This window comes from Chiloscyllium plagiosum, chromosome 28 (assembly GCF_004010195.1).
Source record: "Chiloscyllium plagiosum isolate BGI_BamShark_2017 chromosome 28, ASM401019v2, whole genome shotgun sequence".
Taxonomy (NCBI): domain Eukaryota; kingdom Metazoa; phylum Chordata; class Chondrichthyes; order Orectolobiformes; family Hemiscylliidae; genus Chiloscyllium; species Chiloscyllium plagiosum.
Genome location: NC_057737.1, coordinates 16152648 through 16179634, shown reverse-complemented (window position 1 = coordinate 16179634; position 26987 = coordinate 16152648). Strand labels below are relative to the sequence as shown.

General features: G+C 39.3%; 1 protein-coding gene across 2 annotated transcripts in view; it reads right to left on the bottom strand.

The window, feature by feature from the left end:
* Positions 1-26295, bottom strand: part of LOC122563989 (carboxypeptidase D-like) — a 57936-nt gene extending 31641 nt beyond the window's left edge. Inside the window, exons 1-5 of one of the 2 annotated variants that reach the window (XM_043718398.1) lie at positions 25608-26295; positions 21071-21328; positions 5106-5248; positions 1689-1858; positions 278-624 (exon numbers count right to left, since the gene is read on the bottom strand). In XM_043718398.1, coding sequence (XP_043574333.1) covers positions 278-624; positions 1689-1858; positions 5106-5248; positions 21071-21328; positions 25608-26220 — 1531 coding nt within the window. In that variant the 5' untranslated portion in view covers positions 26221-26295. The remainder of the gene's footprint in view (positions 1-277; positions 625-1688; positions 1859-5105; positions 5249-21070; positions 21329-25607) is intronic. The other variant, XM_043718396.1, reaches the window with a different exon arrangement.
* Between the last annotated feature and the right edge of the window lie 692 nt (positions 26296-26987).

Here is a 26987-nt window from a genome sequence, read left to right as displayed (position 1 = left end):
AATAAAACAAATTCAACATTCCGGGCATAAGCCCTTCACCATTCCCGATTACGGGCTTATGCCCGAAACATTAATTTTCCTGTTCCTTGGATGCTGCCTGACCTACTGTTCTTTTCCAGCACCACACTCTTGACTAATTTAAAAGTAGTGCAGGCCTATGACTTGTTACCAACTGGTTTTGCTATTGGAATAGCAGTTTGCCTTTTTTAACAGCACTCAGGATTTGCAATCTAGACCCATTTAAATCAAACTTTGTACTATTTTTTTGCAACTATACCCATTTCATGAGTGCCTGGATTGTCCGATATTTCCATGACGTATAAATTCCTTTGCTCCACAGATTTGCCAACTGTATACAGTCTTGTGATCGCTGGATACTCGGTGGAGTACTTCCTGAGGAGGATCTCCATATCAGCATAATTATGGTGCCTGAAGTTAGAAGGTTCAATGGCTCTGGATTGATGGTAGTCTTCCATTTCTGATACATTTTGTGTCCTGTATACAGTAGAGGTAGGCGTTTCAATGGTACGATTATCTACAGATCCTAGATGGTGAAGCGTGAAATTAAGTTGTGTGGCTGGGCCCTCAAGCACCTCCATGTTATAGATGGTAACAGGCAAGTATCTGTGAAAATATAAGCAATATTGCCAGCATTCGTCAATTTAAATTAATGACAATTACCTTGCATTATCCCATTTCCAAAAAGTAACCGTAAGATCGAATTTTTATTTCCTTTATTTTTGAACTGTGGATTAAAAGAGATTATATTTTAAACCAAGGAGATTATGCAAGAGATGGCTACAGTTCTAAACACCATGTTTACTGGAGTAGATTGACATGTGGCTTTTTTTCTGGAAAAGAACAGACCAAAACAAATAGAACGCAGCTGACGCTCACTGATCTGGGGGACAATTGCTTGACAACAATCTTTGGATTTACTCATGAATATGATTTGTGCAGCAGAAAACATCTAGCCTACAAAGAGAAAGTATCAAAAATCTCTTTCCTGTGTGGAGGCAGTCTCCGCTAACAGCTAACAGGTTTTCACTAACAATGCAATGCAAATTCTCCTCTTAAAAGGAAAAACAGCAAATCCTTAAAGACTTTGAAAGGAGCAAATTCTGAACTAGTAAACAAAAGATAACAAACCACCTTGTGGCAAAGCACAATGATGAGGGAACCGAAAGAAAAATTTAAACTTCTGTAGTTTGGATTGGTATTATCAAACTATTTCACTTTGTGTTTGTTATACCCTTAACTATATCTTGTGCCTGTTTATGTAGGAGGAATTCAAGAAGAAGTAGAGTTTAAGCTATATAATTACAAGACAGCAATTCCCATTTTGTTTTTTCCCCACTGGTTAAAGACAAATTTTTCATTCTAGTGTTACAAGTACAGAAAACTATTGAGTGTTTTAACCGGTGTTAATCAGACAGTAAATTGGTAATTTTAATAACCCGACTGTTTGCCATTTGTGACGACACTGTGGTATGATCAAGTGCAGTACCCAGTGGGTCATGACAGCAACCAAACAAAAAACCACGACTTGAAATACAATCTCTCTTTCCATTACCTTTCAGTGGCAGTTATGGTTGGACAATAAACGCTCTCACGACAAGTCTAGCTTTGTTTGGCTTACGCCTTTTGGATAAAAAGACAATCATTTGCCTGGCTTTCGCTTTTCTTACCCTTCTGCAACAACTGTTACATTGTAAGTCCCTGGTACAAGCAGTCTGTGGAAATCGCCAAATTTGCCAGTTGTAATATTATGATCAATGCCAGCGACTATAATCGTTGCCGGAGAAATCCCCAAGCCAAGTTGAGCATCTGTGACAAATCCTGCGATGCCAATATGAACCTGCAAAATACAAGTTAAAAAATAAAACTTCTAATTATGGCTCTCATTGGATAGATAAGATACATCAACTGGAGTAAATGTATAAAATACTTCAAAATCCAAAATTATTTAGAACTACATGAATTCTACAGGTTACTTTTTCAGGTGGCATCAAGGATGGAGTTCATATGCCAATTACATTTCTATCTTCCTCAATACTTCAAAAACAGGCTGTGGGTGCTGGGTCAATTGGAACTCTCAGGCTGAGACTGACAAAACAAGGGCAAGATATGGAGTAATGGTGGTAAAACGGGCTTATGAAGGGTCAAGGCATGTATTACTAATTCTATACACAAAATAATAAATATTAGAATGGCTAATTGATTGCAAGAACATTTTGGGGCATCAGAGAGATGAAAGGCACTACAGAATCAAAAACTTAGAGAACAATGTTTCAGACAGACAGTCATTTGTGCTGTTTCTTTGAAGTACCCATTATGCTTAGTCTCATTGTCCCACTTTTTGTCGGCAAACCTGTGCCTCTATACACTGGCTATCCTGCCCCATATCCTGAGGTCACTAACCATTCTCACCATGATCTTTGTGAAAATTTGATAATGAACCATGCGCCATCAACTTCAATCACAGAATAAGTTATTGCACAGAAAGAGACTATTCAGCCCATTTTGTCCGGACCAGCTCTTCAAATGATTACCTCATGCCAATTTCCTGCTTTTTTCCCCATATCCTTGCACATGATTTCTATTCAAATAATCATCCAATATCCAACTGAATGCCATAATTGAACCTGTCTCCACTACTTTTGAGCAATGCATTCCTTAAACTGTAACTATTTGCATTGTGAAAAGTTTTTCTCACATCACATTTGCTCCTTTTGCAATCACTTTAAATCTGTGCCCTCTGGTACATGATGCTTTTCCAGGCAGGAATACTTTCTCATCCACTCTAATCCAAACCACTCACGGTTCTGAAAACCTCTTTTAGTCTTCTCCTTTCCAAGTAAAACATCTTCAATATATCCTTATAAATTCAATTTGATTTTGTGACTTTGCCACATGTATTTTATAGTAAGATTACAACTTACTAAGAAAATTTTCTTTTGTCACCATAATACAGCACGACTTTGAATAATTTGAGGAAAAAGAAAGTTTTAGTTCAAAAAGAGAGCCCAATCCCAAATCAGCTCAATGATGCCAGAGTTGCCACCCATCCATTATCACTTTGCCACCTCCTACAAAGGATGCAACCAATATCGAAGTTGCTGAACATCAGGCTCTATCTTTGCTGCTGGGCCAATACTCCTCCGCCATTGCTTCATTGACCAAGCACAATCAAAGTCATGTCTCTCACTGCTGGGTCCACCTTACTGATGTTGCCATGATGTCCTTCTGCCGCCAGACCAAAAGAACAATGAAGTCATAAATCCTCAAACGCCATCTTCTGCTGCCAGATCTACCTTGTCGACATCACCTCTGCCAATGTAGCAACTACTGATTCCAGATCCTGTGCTTGCTCGAGAAAAGTAGGGGATCATTCGAGATCTCTGCTGAGTCTACAGTAGATCTGCCTAAGATCTGTGCCCTGGGCCTGGCTCAAGGTCCGTGTGCTAGGTTCCTGCCACCATCTTGGGACTTACCATCCATGGAAACCTTCTTTTAAGTCTCACACTCTCCAACATTTCACATTTTGCCTCTAATACGGTGCCCAGAACTATACACAACACCCCAGGAGGTCAAACAAGTGTCTTATAAGTTCAACATCACTTCCTTGCTCTTGCAGTTTATTCCCCTATTTATAAAATAGGATATTATTTTATTAAAATATGGTCAGCCTGCCCCGCCACATTCAGTGATCTGTTCAAAATTTATCACCTTAAGCTCCTCTGCATTGAACCTTTGTCACCTATCCACCCATTCCATTAACTTGTCTCATGTCTTTTTGGGCTTCTCCTTTCAGAAATCATTTAAAGAAATTGAAAGTTTGAGCGCAAATTGAAAGCTTGAGCGCAAATTGAAAGCTTGAGCGCAAATTGAAAGCTTGAGCGCAAATTGAAAGCTTACTCTGGGAGAATGAATGTTTTTCAAACTGAGTCATCCATTGCCACCTTTTGTTTCCAGTCAGCAAGTCAGTTTTACTTCTATACCATGATTTATTCTTAATTCCACGAACTTCCATTTTCTTAACAAGCTTTCAATATGGCACTTTATGTAAAGCTTCGCAAAAGTCCTCACCTCTATATTCTGAGACTATTAATTTACGTCTACCGTTATTTCAATTAACTGATTCAAGTTAGCCATAAGTGACTTGTCATTAATAAATCATTGCTGACGCGCCTTAATTTACCCATACCTTTTCAAATGCAACAGCATTTGGTCTTTAAATAATAGCTTATAACAGGTTCCCAGTCAGTGATATTGGTCTGATGAAGCCTGTAGTTTACTCTTTTGTAACTCCTCTCCTTTGTCAATTGTTACATACAGAACAACCTTGGTTATCCAAACATCAACTACCCGAATTTTAGATTATACAAACAAGATCAAGGTCCCGTAAAAACATTATCTGAACAACCAGTTATCAGAACAAAAACACTCCTAGCCCATCTCATTCAAATAATCAAGGTTGTTCTGTAATCCTCCAGGCCTCCTGCATGGGAAGTAACCAATGAGGATTAAAAAGAAATGACAACCAATACTTCAGATATTACTGATTTTCAGCAACTCAAGATGCTATCTATCTTGACCAGGTGACTTACCAACATTAAGCAGTACAAATCTTAAGTCGTCTTCTATATCAACAAAATTATTAAACTAAATTACCAATTTTACTGTAAACATTACATCATTCCACTCCTTATAACTACTTAAACTTTTGCAATGTTCTCTACTTTTCAAAGACTATTTCCCGTTGGGTCTAATTCTTTTCTTGGCTAATTGTTTACACTTTGTGTCTTAAGGTTCAATCTAACATGACCTCCTATGTCAACTCCTCCTGCACTTTAGCATTATTGTTCATTACCACCTGGATCATCTTAAAACGTCTTAACGTTTACTTGCTTCACCAGCCAGGTTGCATTAACTATGGTTACACCTTGTCCCTTCAATGAAGTACTTCGTACTTGCACCCTGCGCGCATGCCCCTGCATTGCTCCACAACTGCCTTTCCCAAATTTTTGTGGTCAATTTCTTTTGAAATGAATTACATATGAACTTAAATATGGTCTTTTTCTCATCATGTTCCCTTAAAGTACCTGTTCCATTAGGTTTAAAAGAGATTCACGATTTTTCTCCCATTCTTCACCAAGGTTAGAGGCCATTGGATGTTTGCAGCAGGTCAGTTCCAGTGTGATTTCAAAACAGTCTCCCTGCAAGTAATTGTAGTCTTGCATCCCACCTGGAGAAATCAACAAAATAACATGTCACCTAAAGAACCGACTTACTGAATAGTATTTTACCTTGCATTCATCATACACTTTCAAAGTATATCTAAAAGTTCATACTTCACCAATTTCAATGTGACTAAGTCATCACTCCATTTTTAAGTGTCAAGTACAACTTCCTGACTGTATGTTTGCCATTTTGAACAGTTCCAGTGTTGACTCAGTCATGTGGATAGCAACCAGCAGAGACTGCTAATAGATTTATCCCTAAAGTCAAAGTAAAAAAAAAACACTTCTAATTGGTGTATCCTGCAATTTGCCTATTTAAAAAAAAAGAGATTGTGTTTTCAAGTGTAGAAACTAAACAAGTATCAATAAATCTAACCAGCTCATCAAGCCAATTGAAGATCTGAGATTTAATGTTTGTTACTTGAAAACAATCTTTTTTTGAAATAGGCAAATTGCAGGGTGCACCAAATAGATTTAAGGAACATTGAGTCTTCAACTTGGTTAATTCCTAAAATACAGATTGCGAAGTCCTCTAAGCAAACTTTCTCTAAGCATATTTTATCAAAGCTTCAAAAGACCACTGACCAAACATTTTAAATTGACATTTGCCACAAGAAACTGTGCCAACATAATGGTAAAATGTGACAATAACTATAAGCTCTGGCAGTGTTAACATCAGCTAGAAACAGATTTCTCACCAAGATCATTGTCATGAAGAACAGCTAGAGAAACACTGGAGTTGAAAAGGAAACTTCCAGCAATTAATGAGATAAATAACTGAACACAAAAATAAAGCCTGATATCCAGAGATTATTTTTCATACAAGGAATAACATATGGAACACACTTCTAGACAGAATGGAAGAGGCAACAGTATGGACATCATCTTAGAACTAAGCGAGAGAAATCTGGAATCTTTCTGGATGAATGAATTAATATTATCTTGATTAAAAATTCCTTTGCTCACAAATTGTTGGTTCTGATGACTTCCTGGTTCAATAAATGATTTACAGTTGATTCTTGTAACAATTGTTGTAATTGTCTACCAAAGCTGCTTTTCAGCTGAAGCAATAAATCTCTACTTTGGGGGAATACAAGATGGCGGTGATCTAGGAAGATCACGTTGCAGAGCTCTGCATCGCAAGCAGGACAAAGTCCTCGCCCGCCCTACCTGGACCACCGTGATATCCAGGAACACTGGAAAGGTCATGAAGTCCCAGGAAACTTACACTTACCTCAGTTGTCGTCGTTCAAGGATGCCGAAGAAGGGAAGAGGAGTGTCCGAGGCATGGCCCAAGGCCCAGCCTGCAGGACCCTTGACTCTACTTCTTACCAGGCCCTGCTGAAGGAGCTCACGAAATCTTGCGAGATTTCAGGGAAGCAGATAGAGGAGAAGCTGGCTTCAATCTCTCTCATCCTGCAGAAGCATAAAAAGCAGATGGGAGAACTGGAGAAAAGGACGGATGAGGTAGAACAGTTGCAGTGGTGGAAACTGATAGCAGTTCCTCCAAGGATAGGATCCACGTCCTGGAGACGCTGGTCCGTAACTTACTTGACCACGTTGATGACATCGAGAATTGGGGCAGTAGAAAAAATATTTGCATTGTCGGTCTGCAGGAAGGTAAGGAAGGTGAGCAGCCAGCGGAATTTATTAAGGACTGGTTGCCGGACTTCCTTAATTTGAAGGCTGGAATGATAGGCTTGAAGATCGAGAGGGCTGACCGGGTCAAGACACGGAGGTCGGGTCTGGACCAAGTCCTTGTCCTATCTTGGCACGGTTTCATTACAGAGATAAGGAGAGAATCGTAGAAACTTCCAGAATCCTGGCGAAGGATCTGAAGACCCTAGTTTCCGAAGATCATGTTCTTCCAGGACTTCCTTTCCAGATCACCGCTGCTGAGAAGGTCCTATGATGGCGTCAAGAGAACACGGAGGGAGCTCAGGATCCAGTACTGAGGGGTATCCGGGAGTGCTTCAGATCACCTTAGATGGATCTGCACATCTCCTTGGCTCAGAGAAGGCAAAAGACTTTGTGGACAAATGAACTTACTCTGAACAATTCACTATTTACAAACAGTGGTGTTGCTTGGTTATGTCTGTTTCTCTTGGGGGGGGGGGGGTGAAGTCAAGTCAAGACTTTTGTTTTATTATTGGTAATAACCTGGTCTAAACTACATTCGGCAGCAGTTGAGATGTGTACTTTCAATTTTTAAGTTATACCAAAGGATGGGTACTTTTTTTTCCAAAATTTCTTTATTCATATTGTTATTTCAGTGTATTTTTGAATTGTATTGTTTTGTATTTGCTGTAATATTTAAAAATCTATATTTTAATAAAAATATAGTTAAAGAATAAATCTCTACATTCTATACTCAAATTATTTCTAGGTTAAAATACTTGATCCGCTCTAGAACTAATGTGTAACTTTATCTAACTAAATCTATTAGTTTCTGAAGTAAATAATTTGTACCTTGGTCAAATTCATAAACAAAACACATCAAACATTTAAAACACAGTTCAAGGTAAGTGCATGAAGTGAAGTGAAAACTTTTAAGATGAAACAGATCACATCAATGTCATAACACCCAAGTATGTGCCACAGAAGTACCCAGACCCAGTTAATAATAAAAACTACAATCCTCAAATTTAGTGGGTTTTAAACATTAAAACACAAACATACATGCCATAGATTACATTCCATTATTTTAGCTGAATTTACAATTGATCAGAGAAACTTACAGATGCCAAACCACAGATTCTTTCAGCAGGAGTATTATTGATAATTAACTAGGGAATGGTAAAAATAATTTTATGCTTGTTCAACAATTCAGTGAACCAGAACTAGCTATCATAGGTGGAATTCCATTATACTTTCAGTCCATGGTGCAGTCACATTACTATGTTTCGTAGAGTTTAGTAATTATGTCATGACTGGAGGCTTTTTTCCTTTAAACAAAGAATAACTGGTCATTCCCTGTTTGCGGGATTTTGTGAACACAAATCATCGAACACATTTACCAACATGGTCAGCCAAGGTCACTGCAAATTATGAACTTACATATAATAGAGCCACAAGACTTGAAGCAAAGAGTTTGTTGAAAAGGAGAAGCAAATTTTTAATCATTTGTTTCAGGTCTGTTGAAATGGAGGATAACTTTCAAAGTGAATTGACAGGTACTGCAAAACATATTGAAGTAATAAACTTAATTCAGTGCTATACATGAAGCTGCATATGAAATGTTTCATATAACTTAGAATTATATAGTCATCCACAGCTTAACTATATTAAGTATGAAGCATGTAGAATTTTTTAAATATGGTAAGCTGCTTGACCCAAAGTATTGAAACTAAGATCAAAGGATGTCACTATGCATTGGTCAACAATTCCGAAACATTATGTATGAGCTAATGGAGACAAATACAGTTCAAAAGAAAATAGTGATTTTAAAACAATTCTAAACAATATATCGTCTTGACATTTATTGTGATTTTCCATTCCAGGACTTTCATGTCCTATGTGATTTTAAATGTATTGGGCAGAAACCTGCTGCCAGGCACATGACAGTCAATTTCTCAGTTAGTTAACTAAAAAGTCAATTGCACAATTTATCTTGCCTTATTCTCACCCACAGACTCCTTCAGGAACAATGTGGGATAAGCATGTAGCTTCTTCTAAAACACTTCAAGGTGAATGGCTAAGTATGGGAGCGAATCACAATGAAAATATTGTTCACCACCATAATGCTGACAACTATGTCTAGCCTTCACACTTAGCATAAAAATTAGGTGGCATTATGAGGTTGCACACTGATAATTAGGAGCTGAATCAAAAGCATCAGTTCATAAATTTTGCTGAGGCATAACTGAAAAACACTGCAAGATTACATGTTTGATTATAGCTTAATCACAAATAACAATGCAATTTGCCTCTCTGAACATCAACATAAAGAAAGTTTATAGGATTTTGTTATCTAGAACCAAAGTATCTGAAAATAGAAATCAGTTGGCTCTCCACTGATCAAACTTGAACAGGCTGACCAGCTCTGTGTAATCTATTTCAATTTGCTTTTGCTTCAATTAGTTGCTCATTTAACCAGGTACACAGTTAATACTTTATATTCTAATAGTCATCCAGTCAGCTTCCTTAGTTTGCACTGTATCCTTCAGCTCAACTAAAAAGAGCCAAAACATTCTGTCTATATCCTATTTAAGCCCTAGACATCACTCACCCTTGCTGATATACTATGGATCTTGGCCCACATGTTGGAAATTTAAACATTTCTTCGATTTTAACCCCTGCAATTGACTTGCCCGTACTCAAACAAACAGTCAGCACTACAAAATTCCTTCTATAACTTCCATTCTTCTCAACTTACATTGTGTTGCTCGAAACCTTAATTCCTATCTTTCTAAAAGCACCAATTCACGCCAAGATCAATAAACAGGGTCTTTTGTATCTTCCTCAAAGCCAGCCTGCTTGCATTAACTTTGTGCAAAGATACATAACAGGTCAAGTTTGGGAAAAGCATGAAAGAGGACATCACTATTAACCCAGTTGTATTCATCATATGCAGAGTTATGTATCTACAATAGCTAAAATATTTTGTAACATTGACACTTGCACAGTTTGAATACATTGAGTCTCTATTCTAATAGAGAGCCATCTAACACAGAAACAGACTCTTCGGTCCAACTCGTCCACATTGTCCAGACGTTCCAATCTAACCTAGTTGCATTGCCAACACCTGACCAATATCCCTCTAAACATTTCCTTTTCACGTACCCGACCAGATGCCTTTTAAATGTTGTAATTGTATCCACCTCTACCGCTTCTTCTCAATGACTGATTTGTTATTGCCACATGTACCCAAGTACAATGAAAAGGTTTGTTTTGCGTGCAATACAGGTAGATCATAAACACAAAAATCAAGGTAATTTAAGAGTAAGAAATACAAAATTTCTTCTGGCAGCTCATTCCATGCATGCACTATCCTCTGCATGAAAAAAAGTTACCCTTCAGGTCCTTTTTAAAAATCTTACTCCTCACCTTAAATCTATGCCCTCGAGTTTTGGACTCCTCTACTTTTGGGAAAAGACCTTAGTTATTTCACCCTATCCATGCCCCTCCAATTCAAACTTTCAGGGAAAAAAGCCCAGTCTATTCTGCTTCAATGTAAGACTCAAACTCTATAGCCCTGGCAACATTGTTGTAAATCTTCCCTCCAATTTCAAGTTTAATATCCATTCCATTGAAGGATGACCAGAATTTTATGCAGTACTCCAAAAGTGGCCTCACTGATGTCCCAACTCCTATACGCAATGCTCTGACCAATGAAGACAAATGTCAAAAGCCTTCTTCACAACGCTGTCTACCTGTGCCTCTATTTTCAAAGACCATACCAAAATGCAACATCTCATTTATCTAAGTTAAGTTTCATCTGCCACTCAATACATTGGCCCATCTGATCAACGCCCTGCTGTAGAACATAGAAATTTAAAGCTATGCCCCCTTGTAATAGCTGACTCCATACGTGGAAAAAGATTCTCACTGTCAACCCTATCTAAACCCCTAATCATCTTGTACTCTGAGATAATCTTCTCCACTGCCCCTTACACCAATTTTGGCATCATTTGCAAACTTACTGAACATATCACCTATATTTGTATCCAAATAGTTTATATACACAACAAAACAAAAGTGAACTCAGCACCAAACCTTGCAGCACACCACCAGTCCTAGGCCTTCAGTTCAAAAAGCAACCCCCCACCATCACCCTCTGTCCCCAACCTTCAAGCCAATTGGCTAGCTCCCCCTTGAGACCATGTGATCTAACCTTACAACCTTCCCTGCAGAACCATGTCAAACAAGTTACTGATGTCCATATAGGCAACGTTTACCATTCTGCATTTACCAATCCTGTCACCTCTTCAAAAAAAAAACTCATTCAAGTTACAGAGACAATTTCCCAGACACAAAGCCATGTTAACTATCTCTAACCAGTCCTTACCTTTCCAAACACATGGAAATTCTTCAGCATGCCCTCCAACAACTTCCACACCACAGCTGTAAGGCTCACTGGTCTACAGCTCCCTGGCTTTTCATTACAACCTCTTTCGAATAATGGCATCTCATTAGCCAACCTCCAGTCTTCCACCATTTCACTTATGTTTCTATTGCTCAACTACCTAAATGTATTCCAAAGTTTTACACTCCATGAAAAATGTTCTTTCGAATTACTTTTGGGGAACAACCAGTGACAGCTTATTAATGACGCATGCTGCAGGTACCCTTCAAAGTTAAAAATCTCAACACCAGATTATAGTCCAACAGGTTTATTTGGAGGCACTAGCTTTCGAAGTGCTATTTCTTCATCAGGTGGTTGTAGAGCAGAATCATTTGACAATTTATAACAGGATGTTGTTAAAAATTCTGTGTCAAATGATTCTGCTCCACAACCACCTGAAGCAGCAGGGCTTTGAAAGCTAGTGCCTCCAAATAAACCTGTTGGACTATAAGCTGGTGTTGTGAGATTTTTAACTTTGGTCTCGGGTGGACAACAGCAGTACCTCCAATTCAATGTTGAATGCAGCCTACTTAATTGATATATAGTACCAAATAACAGGACTGAGTCAGTCTTGCCTGCGAGTCAGTAAGTATGCAGTGTCAATCCAACACTAGCTACTCCTTCCAAGATCTTAGATGCCTTATGCGAGTCTAAAATTTCAGAAGAGCCTTCCTTCACACCCATTCTCTTAAGTGTAGAAATTATAAATAAGACTTCAGCTCAATGACAGTTTCCTAACCAACTTGTTTCATCTGCAAAGGAAATTCATTCCAAATACAAGTCAAAAATAGGACAAACATCTATAGAACAGCACCTATTGATTGGGGGTGGGGAAAGAGGTTAATAGCAATCACTGTTCACCTGAGAGAACTATTCCATCTTAAGTAATAACGTTTACTTTAAGGCACTAGAGCATCAGGCATCTCTAGAACACTAGCGGTTTGTGCTACATTATGGGCGTCAAAGCCAGCAGCATTCGTCTCGTTCAGTGTATAGTCAAACATTTTTCAAATACACAAGAAATAGATTCTGCAGCAAATCACAGTAAAACTGCAATTTATTAAATAGAAGTATCAAAGATAACTAAAGCAATTAAATTCAGTTCTGTTGATTTTTTTAAAATTAAAGGACAAAGTTAATTGCTCTCAAATTAGAAGGGATAGCTTCTTAAAAATTATGTTTTAATTCAAAAACTGTCCAAAAAGATAATATATGTTTCTAATAAAATGGTCACATTGAAAAGTGATGGTAGTTAACATTAGCTAAAAGGCTTAACAAAGACTTGTGTAGCATTTTTGATTTTTTTGAAGTAGCAAATAAAAAAAAAGGGCTTTGGGCATAAGTAAATTATACAAAAGCACAGAAGGAAGCCAGCCAGCTGTATCTACTTCAACTCTGCAAAGCCAATCCAGGTACTCCCACTCCTCTGTCCTATACCTATAGTCCTACAACTTTTTTCCCTTGTGGTGCTTACTCAACTCTCCTTTGAAAGTGTTAGTTGAATACCCCTCCATCAAACTCAAGTAGTGGACTCTACAGCACCTACTCTTTCATCACATCATTGCTGGTCAGTAAGCTGTTTGCTCTGGTTCTCAGCCCTTCTGCAAATGGGAACTGTTCCTCCATATCTATCCTGCTTAGATCCCTGAGGATTCTCAAGACCTGCATCAAATTTTCAATGTTTGTTCAAAATGTCATCCCATTTGCCACTTTGGAAGTAGATTTTTAAAGAGATCTATTTTCTACTATTGAGGTACTTACTTTACTTTCCAATGCTCAAAGTTTAAGCATTTTAAAGTATTCATACAACAGGAGACCACTTCAATTTCTCGTTACACTGGCTCAGCCACTTCCAAGACAAAAATATGGCAGAAGATATTGAAACTGAGGTTTAATATTCTTTCAGCACAGGACTAAATTTATTTTGTTCATTCCCTAGATATCTCCCTACCTATTCTATGCATTAGAAGCTTAGTGTCTTTTCCAGAGGGGAGGGGATGGATTTTCAAGACAAGGAGGGCACATTTTTAAGGTGAGAAGGGAAAGATTTTAAAAGAGAAAAGAGGAGCTATAAAAAATTAACAATTTCCACCATTAACCTTCATTTCCAAATGTGCTATTAATCTAGATGTTAAATCAGTATTAAATGTTTAGAGTTCAGCATGAACAGGAAAATGAAGAAAATCAGTTGGTATGAAATAGGATGTGAACTTTTTGCAGACTTAAAACTCTAATTTTTTGTAGTATGTGTATGCAGCTGCACCAGAGCCTTGGGTAAATTAATCTAAATCATTAATAAATCTGGTCAGTAAGCTGAGTGTCTCACCTCTCCCAAACTTGCACATTTTTGAAAATAAGGACAGGTTTAGAGTTTCAGGCACATGGTACATGGTATTCCCAAATGGATGGTGCCAAGAGAAAGATAAATTAGAACTAGCAATTGAGTAACCCCAAGAATGGCTTTGAAAGCCTAAGTTTTTGAACACATTGGTAGGCAGAGGAGGTAAAACCAATTCTAAATTTCTAGATTTAGTCAATAGTTTTTAATTCAAGGATGCCAATAGCATTGATTTCCATTAAATAAAATGTTAAAAGAACTTAGAATAAGCCAGAGTAATAAACTGCGAAAAGCACCAACCATAGGAGTAACGGAAGTGAACAAGATGAAAAGGTTTAAAAAAAAGATAAAACAACAACATTTATTATTTTGAGGTGTGCCTTTTAGATCGTTATCCAGGAGTATGAGTGCGATTCCTGGTTTTGGGCACAGCGATAATTTTCTATGAGGTCGAAATTCAGCCAAGGATCATAGAATGGTCAAGATTTATATGACAGAAAAGAGATTACAAAAAGCAGCTGTAATACTATCAGACATTGGAAAGATCTATTTGAATCCAGAGAATGAGGCAAAAAATATCTACAGTAAAGAGAGTGGTTAAATGAATATGGAAAAGTTGCTTTTCTAGAGACAAGGAATTATTTTTAGATTAAAACATTTTCACTGCTTTGGGTAAAGGTCACAAAAGAAATCAAGATGACAATAACAGAAATAAGAGTCAAAGGATTAAATAAGTTAGGTGCTGTCAGTATAATGGATATTGGGAGTACCAATGTAATATTTCTCTAGGACTCGGAGGTGCCTGCTAGCCACTGTCCACATCGTTGATGCACACAGAAGGGCAAATAACAGCACTGCCCTATAGACTTTGAGCTTGGTGATGGGTTGGAGATCTATGACAACAAACACTTTGCTCCTCAGCTGGCTGAAGACCGCACTAGCAGAGTGGAGCAGATGTTCAATTTCATCATCAACTTCTGCCCTCCCTTAAAGAAATGAGAATTGATCTGTGGCTCACCATGGATCTTGATAGTTGGGAGATATCACTACACAGCAGGAGTAGGCAGGCAGAGGACCATTGCCTTCAGGACATTTAACCTAAGGCCCATTCTCTCTCAGGCCTCCTTGAGTGCCAATGGTTCAGAGGTCAGTTTTTGAGTGTATTTACACCCAAGTATCACCACCGTACTGCAGCTTAATGTTGAAAATTGGTGTGGTCTTGGTTTTGGAAAGAGTGATGCAAACCGAACAGTTTCAGGCTTGTTGCGTAGAAAAGCTATGCCAGTAGCTAGCTTCAACCAATACCTGTACAAAATCCTACAAATCAAACTGCAGAATAGGCATTCCAAAATCCCTTCTCAAGCCAACAGAGGCACCAGTCAGTCAGCTGCATTCAACCGTGAAGTATGCTTGCCTGACTGAAGATTTCCAAAACAAGTTCACTACTTAAATTAACTGCTTGCTGTGACAAAACTGAGTGCAGAGACAACTTCAAAGCCTCTCTGAAATAGTGGAACATCTTCACCAACTCATCAGAATCTCTTCTCCAAGAACACCCATAAATGAAACCTAAGTATGCAAAAATGCTCAGATTGGCATCTGAAATGGCCTGTGGAAAACTAAGCATCTCAACAACTCATCTCTTCAAACACCACCTGCCTCATTTGTGGCAGGGTTTTCAGATCCTGTATTGGATAGCTTATTTACCTCCGAACCCATAATTCTGAAGATTACATTTTTCCAATGCAGAAAATGACCATCGATTTCATTACAGGTTAATCAAAGTTAGAGCTGTGGCAACAACTAACAACTTCTGATAGCTCCACTTAAACTCTGAAGTTTCTGTACATATCCAGTGATCAAAGCAGATTAGCTAGATTTTTAGTGCTTCCTTAAGTTCCAACTGATACTCCAGTATTTCAGCTACAAATGACCCATGGTTCCTCATTTTCTCTCTCCCTCCCTTCCTGAATTATGTTTGCTACTTTCCAATAAAGGACAGTTCTAAAAGTAAATTTCGCAAGATGAAAAGCATTATACCTATTTCTGTAGCAACCTCAAAAGTTTAAGATGTGGCAATAGATTCAGGAGATTTGTTAGCTTTTAGCCCAATTTATTTCCCCAGTTGTTTCTTCAAATTTCTTAATTCACCAGGTCCTTGGTTCTCCAATAAACTTTTGGGATTGTTTTGTGTTTGAAAACAAAACAATGTTCATGACTTTGCCATTTCCTTACTTCCTTCAAAATGACCCAGGTGTACTTTCAATACTTTCATCCTTTATACTTGCCGATGGAAGCTTTGACTATATGTTCGTGTTTCTTACTAGCTTATCCTCACTCTATTTCTCCTATTTGGGTTGTTGGTTGGGGAATAATACTGTACTTCAGGGCAGTGTACACCCCTACTCTTCTTCAAAATGTCCAGTGGAATCCTTTGCACCCACTTGAGATTTAAAACGTTAACCAAATGTTCATCAACAAAAGACACAATGAGCGCTAAGTGGAATGCCAACATTAGAAAATTGATCATTTTCTAAGTACTGGAAAAGTTCAGTACTTCAGAATACATTTGAAAAGAAAAAAGACGTTAAAACTGTGTTCCCTCCCTTACCTTTCAGTTGTGAAATTGTCAATTCTGATAGAAACATACACAGATCAATTTGTCTTTTGTCTTTATAAATGGTAAGTAACTGATCTATTTCCATTTATACAAATAACAGCAACCTCAAATATAGATTTCCCAAAAATGCATCAAGAATGCTGCCTTAGCACAGAACACACTATACATGTATTTTAAACAGGATATCCTGCAACTGTTAAGTGGAAATACAATGACTCAACTTGCCTCAAGTTTTTTTTAATCTTTGTCCACAATGTACAGTAAATTTGATAATATTTGTTCTCAGATTCTTAAAGCTCATTACACACCAAATTACACAGTTTAGGTGAAGTGTTAGCTCTGAGTTTCAGAAAGTTAATTATTCACTCACAAGGAACAACAAGAATTACATTTAAAAGCAATCTGCTACAATTACAGCAGGAAGATTGATAGGAGTGTAAGTGTGCATAACTTACTGATTACGTTTTAAAGATGTATTTGTACAGTACCTGAGACACCCATGGAATATTCCAAAGGAACTTATAGCAACGTGTCGAGTTGTAGCCAGTGCTGCTACCTAATTTTAGAACTAATATTTTTGTATGTATTTTTTGAAGTAGAAAGATAAATTTGTACACAAAAATTTAAAGCAAAAAACTTTTAGATTCCTAGAAATTCTCACAGATGGTTGAAAAGACCTTTACCGTTATAAATCACTGCAACAGATGTAGAAGTGACCAGCACATTTGACTCACCAACAATCCAATAAAGCATATCTGGAATTATCCTTTGGTGAGTTTCTTTTGCTCTCTGGAAAAAGTAAGTAAACTGCAGTAAAAAGATATAGACCTATGATAGAAGCGTAACAAGTTCAATCACAGATTACAAGCGATTAGTAGACTTTTAACAGGAAGTTTAATAACATCACAAATCTGCTAAGAACAGCTCAAGGGTAATTGCTATGTTAGAGCGCTTAGTTACTAACTAAAATATTTTGAAGGTTCAAAATCCTTTAATTTAGGAACTAAACAACTTCTCTGGTAACATTCCGAAATCATTACGTTCCCGAATGGTGGGCACACCTCATCCAATGGAATAGGAACTAACCTTCAGGTATTGAATGTTTTATTTCCTTAGAACTCCAAGTTGCCAATTGTTCCTAAGTACTCAATAACACCATGTCAATTCTTGTGGATTAAAGTCAGTGTGCATCATTGGCAATTATTCATGATATAAAGATGCAGAAACTAAAACAAAAAGCATGAAATCTGATTTTTTTGGTTCCTTTTCTCATCGAGAGTTTCACTTGTAATTTTACGAATAGCAGATGTACAAATCTTATGTCTGTTCTATGAGGATTGTGAGAAAACTACATCATATTCTCACCCAAGGAGATGCATACACTTTCCAGCAAAAAAAGGAGTAACTACAGTATTTTACAGGGAGAATGCCACTGTGTGGTATGAATTCTATAACACACTCCCCTCCTTGTATGCTACCTGATCGGCTGTGCTTTTCCAGCACCACACTTTTTGACTGATCTTCAGCATCTGCAGTCCTCACTTTCTCCCATAACTCACAATTGGGTGAGTTCATTTAAATTCAAAGGACTGTAATTTAGTAGCTTGTACACTATGCAAAATTTGCAATAATGTCAATTTCCAACATCAGGATCACAAACCAGATCAAACTTGAAGGTATGTTTGCTAGCATTTATGAAGATCCGCTGAAAATAACATGATAATATTGAAAGCATGATATCACAGCCTAAATTTCCCCTCGTTTTATCAAGATATTATGGACTGAAGTACAGTTCTGCTTTCAATTACAGCCTTTTAACACCTCACCTACAGAAATGATACTATCAATTTAGACTTTTTAAAAAACCAAGAGCGATGGTATAACTATCAAAGTAAAATAAACCCTACAATCTCCATCATTTCACCTCAGCTTCCAGGCAACAGATACCAAAATCAACTGTCCTATTAGCGTCAGTCCCCGAATACCTATTACAGAAAAGAGCAAGAATCTCAAAACAGTGAATAAATTTATCCACTGATCAATTCAGAAGAGGTAGTATGGAACCTATCAAAGTTCGCACAAAGGTCAAGAAATGTATACATAAGCAACATTGCCTCCTTTCATATTTCCTTCTCTTCCTGAAACAAGTTTTTGCAAGATGAGACCATGCACCTCAAAACACAACAGTATTTAATATTGCAATAGATATTTAAACTTTGCTAAATCTGACAAGTTTTCTTAATAATCAATTGTACAATCACAGTATCTTTTATCAGTGCATCAGCATGCTTCACCTATGGAGAGTTACTGTTCAAAAGAACTGAAACTGCATATGAAAATCAAGTATTGTTTTATCTATGCCTCTTCAAAAGCACTACAGTTTGTATGAGAAATAAAGGCAATATTTAGGATGCACATTGTTTAAAATGCAATATATTAATTTTTATCATTTTTCTCAGTTTATGAATGTACTGTAAGCCATGGTTAGCCATATATGCAGGCACATTGCAAAACATCGATTAAACTGTCTTTTATAATGGAGGCAGCAGGAATACATGTGTGGGAAGCTTGCAGATGACCCAGCAGGTTTCAAAGACAACACTAATAATTGGCTAATCACCAGCCTGATTTTGTGACTGAATAACTAAAAACACTCAGTTCTATCTGATCTGTGTTGCAGTTGATTCTTTGGATTTTAAAAAAAGTTTTCCAGGACTGCTGTCACCACATCTCTCTACTATTGAATATTTAAGCCTTTGCTTCTCAAAATTTAACAGCCTCCTGACTTTGCAGCCTTGCAGCTTAGAAAATGCTTTGCTAAATGTTCAGGACAAAGGAAACCATCAAGTGGTCTACTTATAGCTGCTCTCACCTGGTTCTGTTAAATGTTTTCACAATACAAACATTCTAGTTTTTCCAATGGATTCTTAAGCTTGCAGAGTCACCACTCAATTTACAAGCTGCACTTCGACAATTATCTGAAAGCACAAGGTCTATGCCCACTTTACTTTGATGGTACACAGCAGTCTCCCACTTTCTTCTCCACTTATGAAAAGCTAATTACTACACTTGCAAAACTGTGTTTTGCAGTGCAGTTTGAATGAACCATGTCCCAAAAAAAACTAGAATTAAATTAGTCAAACTCATTTCACACAAGACTTTTAGTACAACTTCTTTGTCACCAATCTGAACTGAATTTGAACCAAGAGCATGGTCTGAAATCAGCTGAAAAGACTGTGGCTAATTTAATGTAACATCGAGTTCTTGTTGTACTTGAAAGTATATACAGTCCGGTAAACATTTAGCAACACAACAGATGAAAAAGTGTAGGTGGAACAGAAATCAATGTCTGAAGAGAAAACTAGTGCAGAAGTGCACAATTTAACAGGAGTAACAAGGGGGAAAAAGATTTCTTCTGTTACAACATACTATGAAATGATTTTAAAGCTTACAATTCTGTGCAGACCACATAAGACAGTTCAGTAATTTAATGACAGCTCTTCAATTGGGAAGGGGAGAAAAGGGAAAAGGCACCCATGATCACTTAAACATGAGTATATGGTTGAGATCTGCTGGCCCTACAGGAAGATTGGTTCACAAACTCAAATAGGAGAAGATGAAACTACAAGGAACAGTGCAGCACATGCACTTTTTCCTTTCACATCCAAATCTAGAGATTACAGCACAATCCAAATTGCATTGAGAATTAGATCAATAGAGGCATCTTCAAAGAATTCAGATGCGCTGTAAACTACACAAAAGAACAATTTCGGTCTTTCACCTTGGTTTCAAGGTATATGTAAAGTCCTGAAAGATTTACGTGGACAGCTTAAGTTCAGTACAGGAGATAACTTTCACAAAGCTATTGTGACTTTGCATTAAAGTTGAATAGAATATGGTTTACCAGTTGGTCAATTATCTCCCACTTTCATGGGTTCAAGAGAAAAATATCCCCCAAGAGAACTGCACTGTCACCGTCTCTGCACAAAAATGTGCAAAGGTGCCATGACATCACTACTTTAATTGGCAATATATTTCCCTTTCTTGAAAAAAAAAACCTATTTCCATTTTGGCAGAAAAGCTCCATGGTGTAAACAGGAAAAAACCTGCTCATTAGACCTAATTAACTGATACTGTTGCACCAGAATTTTGTGTGATAACTGACAATCTACCTGTTTGACAAACTTTGATACATAGTGCAAATGAATATCTGTAAATAATGACAATACTTCCAATACTTTTAAATTTTGTCTCTTCCTTAAAGAGATAGAGTTGTAGTTCCATAGGTACCAGCAACCTTTGAATATCACCGAACTGGCAAAACATGAAAATTAGAAGGCTCTGCAACCACAGGTGCATCATAACCAACCCCAAAACCTGACATTTACACACGTAACAATAAAGTTTGGATAGTGATAAGCAGCAAATTAGCAGTTCCTTTCACATTCCTCACACTACAAAATACAACGTTCCCCTAGTTGGTACAGCCCATGTGTATGTTTGGCCACTGAAGCTAATAAGACAGCTTGCTTTGAATAACCCCCTGCCATACCAGCTCTCATGACGATGTTCATTAATAAGCAGTGTACTCCAAATAATATGAGAACAGGAAAAGAACTGCATTGGAATAATAACTGTGCTATAGTTATTGTACCTGTCCTATAATAACCAAACATTTTGGAGTTGAATACATCAGCAAAAACATTTTGTAGCATTGTCCTTTTCCTACAATTACAACTTCAACTGAATCATTAAAATGAAGCACATCAAATAATCCTCCGTAGAAAAATCAGCATTGAACTCACCTGTCACATCGTACCATTTGGCTCCATTTGTAATCCCATCCTCAAAAGTTTCTCCAGGAGGGTCAATGGGGCAATGTGGCTTGCCAGTTTTCATCACCGGATGCTTGGAAGAATAACTTCTTGCTAGGTATTTAAAAACCTCATCATCAGGGCTCTTACTATAGTATCCCCCCGACTCATGAGTTTCAGAATCATCATAAGGATAACTGGCAACGACAGACCCGCCATGGAGATTCCCAGAAGCCACAAACTTGTTTTCTATAGGAATGAAAAATTATAAAAACAACATTTTAAAGAAGTAAAAGCACCTTGAAGCAATTGCACTGCATGCCAGGGAGCTCAAAACAAGATGGTTAATTTTAGTGACTTTACTGCTGGACAACAACTACTTTACCAGATAGCATATTAGTGGGTAAAATGTATTTGCTGTTTGCCTTGTGCGTTTTCTCCCCTGGATTTTATGTTTTTCCCCCCTTTTCATAACAATCCACTGGAATTTTTACCTCAAGTATTTTTCTATTATCTTGAAACCATCGTGTACCTCCTATGAGGTACACCAGTCATGTAGTGCTTCATCCTGGACATCCAAACTTGTGCAGTCATGTTGATTCAGTAGGAGTCAGACACTCACCCAAAGTAAACAGCAGTAAGAAAGTGTGTTCTCTTCACAAGTAAATTATCAGAATGATCTAATCTTCATTCAACCTCTTGAAATATCTTTTGCAGTTTTGTTAACTCTTTTACAATCTGAATACCACAGGGTTGAAGATATACTGGATTTCATTTTGACTACAATTAAATTTAGAATATTTCCACAATTTACTAAAAGCATACAAGTATGTTGAAATTTTAGACAGAGGAGAGGCCATTTTGGATTTGGTGCTCAGCAACGAACCAGGACAGGTGTCAGATCTCGCAGTGGGAGAGCACTTTGGTGATAGTGATCACAACTGCCTCACATTTAGCATAGTCTTGGAGAGTGAAAGGAGCAGTTACCAAAGGAAGATATTTAATTGGGGAAAAAGGAAATTATGATGCTATCAGACAGGAGTTGGGAAATACAGACTGGGAGCAATTGTTCCACAGGAAGGGCACAGCAGATATGTGGAGACTACTTAAGGAGCAGTTGTTGCAAGTGATACAGGAATTTGTTCTTCTGAGAGGGGTATGAAGGGGTAAGATTAAGGAACCTTGGATGACAAGAACAGAGGAACTTCTCGTCAAAAGGAAGGCGGCAGCTTACGTAAGGTGGAGGAAGCAAGGATCTAGCATAGCTTTAGAAGATTACAGGCTGGCGAGAAAGGAGGTCAGTGGGGTCCCGCAGGGCTCGGCTCTTGGGCTTCTGCTCTTTGTAATTTTTATAAGTGACTTGGATGAGGTGGTTAGGGGATGTGTTAGTAAACTTGCAGATGACACAAAGGTTGGAGGTGTCGTTGATAGTATAGATGGCTACTGCAAGACAGACAGGATACAGAGCTGGGCTGAGAAATGGCAGATGGAGTTCAACCTGGATAAATGTGAAGTGATGCATTTTGGAAGGTCAAACTTGAATACTGAATATGGGATTAAAGACAGGATTCTTGGCAGTGTGGAGGAACAGAGGGATCTGGGTGTGCAAGTACATAGATCCCTCAAAGTTGCCACCCAAGTGGATAGGGTTGTTAAGAAAGCATATGGCGTTTTGGCTTTCATTAACAGGGGGATCGAGTTTAAGAGCCACGAGGTTTTGCTACAGCTCTACAAGTCCCTGATGAGACCACACTTGGAATATTTTGCCCAGTTCTGGTCGCCCGACTACAGGAAAGATAGAGGCTTTGGAGAGGGTGCAAAGATGGTTTACCAGGATGCTGCCTGGACTACAGGGCTTGCCTTATGAACGGTTGAATAAGCTTGGACTTTTCTCTCTGGAGAGAAGGACGAAGAGAGGAGACCTGATCGAGCTATACAAGATAATAAGTGGAATGGATAGAGCCAATAACCAGAGACTTTTCCCCAGGGCAGGATTGACTGGTACGAGGAGTCATAGTTTGAAGATATTAGGAGAAAGGTATAAAGAAGACGTCAGAGGTAGGTTCTTCACACAGTTGTGAATGCATGGAATGTGTTGCCTGCTGTGGTGGTGGAAGTAGAGTCATTGGGGACATTTAAGTGATTGCTGGACATGCACAAGGATAGCAGTGAGTTGAGGGGTGCGTAGGCTAAGTTACTATATTTTACATTAGGATTAACTTCGACACAACACCGCGGGCCAAAGAGCCTGTTCTGTGCTGTACTTTTCTATGTTCTATGTAGAACCTAGTCTAGGTAGTGAGGATTTGGTTCTTCAAGTCCATGGAGACATGCAGACCTCCAGAATATAATCGCTCTATAACTAGTGGCACGCTTTCACCAATGTTCCTCTCAGAGTTGACTGTTCAAGCAATCCATAGCAACCTTCAAACTGCCCAAAACTCCATGGCCATCCTGTGCACACATGCATACCTTTTTGTCAAGCTCCATTGGCTTCCTGTGCCATAGATAAGAGACTTCAAAAAACCTTTAAGGAATTGTAGATAAATATGCCTACAACCCCATCTGCACTTTTTCTGCAAGAGACTAACTTGCTGATCCTTACACTATCATGTCCTCTGGAGTTGTCTCCAAAACCTGCTTACTTTATACTATTAATACCCTGTTCCTTGATTCCTAAAGACTCAGGGAAAAAAGACTTCAATATCTGGAGTAATACAGTAATGATGAAAGACTACTGCACAAAAACAAAGTAAAATGGACATTCACAATGCAGCACATGATAAAAGCTCAAAGTCCTTTTGTGTATATACCTGATGTGCTATTACATTTTGTTGATACTGTAGAAGAAATTCATGATCACCTTAAGTGGCATTACTTAACTGGGTCACAAAAACAAGTCAACAACTAAAGTTTTGGAATACTCCATGTACTCTTCACAAAAGATGGAACACAGCATGGGCTTGAATGTGCATGTTAAAGGGTAATATCAATGACTGTAGCAAAGTTTATATTCACCTAACTTCACTTTATCAAATTATATACTCTACATATAAAAAGGGCTTATATCAAGTTGCTAGAGCTTTTCTCATCATTGTTACTCATTCAAAATCCTACTTTTGTCTACTTGTGATAATTTGAGGACTGAATATTTTACACTGCAGTCTGGCATAAATAGAGACAGAATAACCCATTCAAAATCTAGATAAACAAAAAACCATCAGCACGCAAATGATAAGATGATGCAAAACTAGAAAAGCAGAGAGAATATAGGCAAGCCACTTATAAAGTGCTGTCAGAAGACTTTGAAAGGGACTGCACCTTATGACCTAATTTGTCTCATCAGCATTACGTTTCTATAAAATTGTGCAGTTTTTTTTAAAGAATTCAAAAGGATGTGGATGTTGTGGGTAAACATTAGAGCTACATGTAGGTCAGACCAGGGAATTTCCTTCCTTAATGGACATTAGTGAGCCAAAGGGTTTTTCCCCCCCGACAATCAACAATTGTTTCAGTCGTCATTAGACTTTTAATTCAGATGGTTTTTGAATTAAAACTCTATCATCTGCCTTGGCGGATTCAATGTTGGGACTACAGATTAGTATAGTGATAATGTCCCTAGGCCTTCATGTATGCATACCTTCCACCCTCCCATATACTTGAACATTACACTGAATGTGGAAGCTTCAAAGTGTGGCAAACCACTAGTATGTAACTCGGTTGGATGTTTGTCCCATTCAGAGAAATCTAATCTATTGCTTGTATCCTTCAAGATTACTACACATTGGCTTGATGTCAAATTTCTGAAAAGTGTCTCAGACAAATAAAGCAGTATCTAGGGATGAAGTTGCTACAGTGACCTCAGATTTAACGAGTGACAGCTTCAAATACATGTTTTATATAACATAACTAACAGGATACAGGATGAGGCAGAAAGCGTTTATCCCCACAATTACTGAATAGAAGTGAACAGGAACAGCTGGATAGGTGGTGAGGAGAAAGCGTACCTCAATACTTAAAGGATTAGAGTGAAGAAACACAGAATATAGTATACCTGATGAAGGACGTTTTGCCCAAAACGTCGGTTTTCCTGCTCCTTGGATGCTGCCTGACCTGCACTACTCTAATCCACTCTGGTTTCCAGCATCTGCAGTCCTCACTTTTGCCTACATTTATCAAGCTGTCACTCCCTCAGTCTAGAGTTACAGAATGGGATAGGGGAAAGGATTTACCACCATGGCAGGAGTCAAGAAGAGTGTGTTGCTGGAAAAGCAAAGCAGGTCAGGCTGCATCCGAGGAGCTGACCCCCATGATTCCAGGAGCGTCTGGGGGGAGGCAGGGGCAGTGTGTGAGGGGTAAGAGCTGACCCTCACAGTGATAGGACTGGGGGAAGAGGGGGGGGGGGTACGAGTTGGTTCCTACATTTAGAGAATAGGCGGGGAGAAGGAGACAGGGAGGGAGGATGTGGGGGGGGTAAGAGCTGAGGGGAAGAGAGGGGGTCCGTGGTTAGCTACACACACACACACACCTTTAATCCACTTCTCCATCGCGACAACTTCGGGCACATCCTCCTCGTCCACGTCCACCGCCGCGAACTGATCCCAGAAGCTCCGGTTGAGGTCCCGGTTCCTGGCGTTGTTCCTGCCGCCGTGCTCGCCGGTGCAGTCGCCCTCCACCGACTTCTCGAAGCCGTCGGGGTTCATGCTGGGCATGATGTAGATGTCGGTGGCGTTGACCAGCCGCTCGACCCGCTCGTCCTGGCCGTATCCCTCGAGCAGGTACTGGATCAGGTAGACCAGCACCTGGCGGGACACCGTCTCGTCGCCGTGCATGTTGCCCACGTACTTGAACTTGGGCTTGCCCGGGCTGTCCAGGCCCGGAGTGCTCGAGATCTCCATGACCCAGAGGGAACGGTTCTCGACGCTCTGGCCGATGCTGAAGAGCCTGGCCAGGGAGCCGTGAGCGGCCGCCAGCTCCTTCAGCAGCTCGCTCAGGCTCTCGTAGTTGTAGTAACGGGACGTGTCAACGGCGACCGGAGCCGTCTCTCCGCCAGCCGGCGAGAGGGCGCAAAGCACGGCCAAAACGCCGAGGCAAGCCAGGCACGAAGCCCCCTGGAAACGCCGCCACAGGTCGCTCGCCATCTTCTCGAGCCGTCGCCTGAAGCGAAGGAACTGGCCCCGCCCCTGCCGGGCACTCACAGGCCACAACCTACCGCGGCTGGCCTGACTGACATCTCATCTGACCAATCGGCTCCCCGATCCCCGCTGGGCTACCATTCTCGTTGGACAGGGGCCCAGGCTGCCACCAGCGGGGCGGGGCCGCACCGCGTTGCGTCATGTTTGGCTGCACCCGCATACGTCCGTCGTTGACGTCAGTGTTTCCCCGCCCCTGACCCTCCACAAGGTGTTCCCCTCCCTCTCAGACAGGTATTTTTGATACACCTGGGTATTGGAGGTCTCAGCTGGACACTGGGTTTCATTCATCACCCAGGGTTTAGACCCCAGCATGGTTTCTTTCAACATCTTATGGTTCTTATTGCCAAGGGAGGAGGTGGAAGCCAATTCCATCTGTCAATGGATTACAGGATTAAGTTAAGTGCCTGGTAAAACCTCAGATGAGCCAAATATGTGTTCGGAAATCCAGCTCATCAACACACAAGGACCACGAAACCCATGACTAATGCATGTGGAATTCCCTAGATGGATAATCATATTCGTTTGGGAGAGAGTGAGGACTACAGATGATGAAGATCATAGTCAAAAAGTGTGATGCTGGCAAAGCACAGCAGGTCAGGCAGAATGCGAGGAGCTGGAGAGTTGGCATTTTGGGCATAAGCCCTTCATCAGGAATATGATGGGGGTGTCTAAGAGGGCTGAGAGATAAATGGGAGGTGGGTGGGACTGGGGGG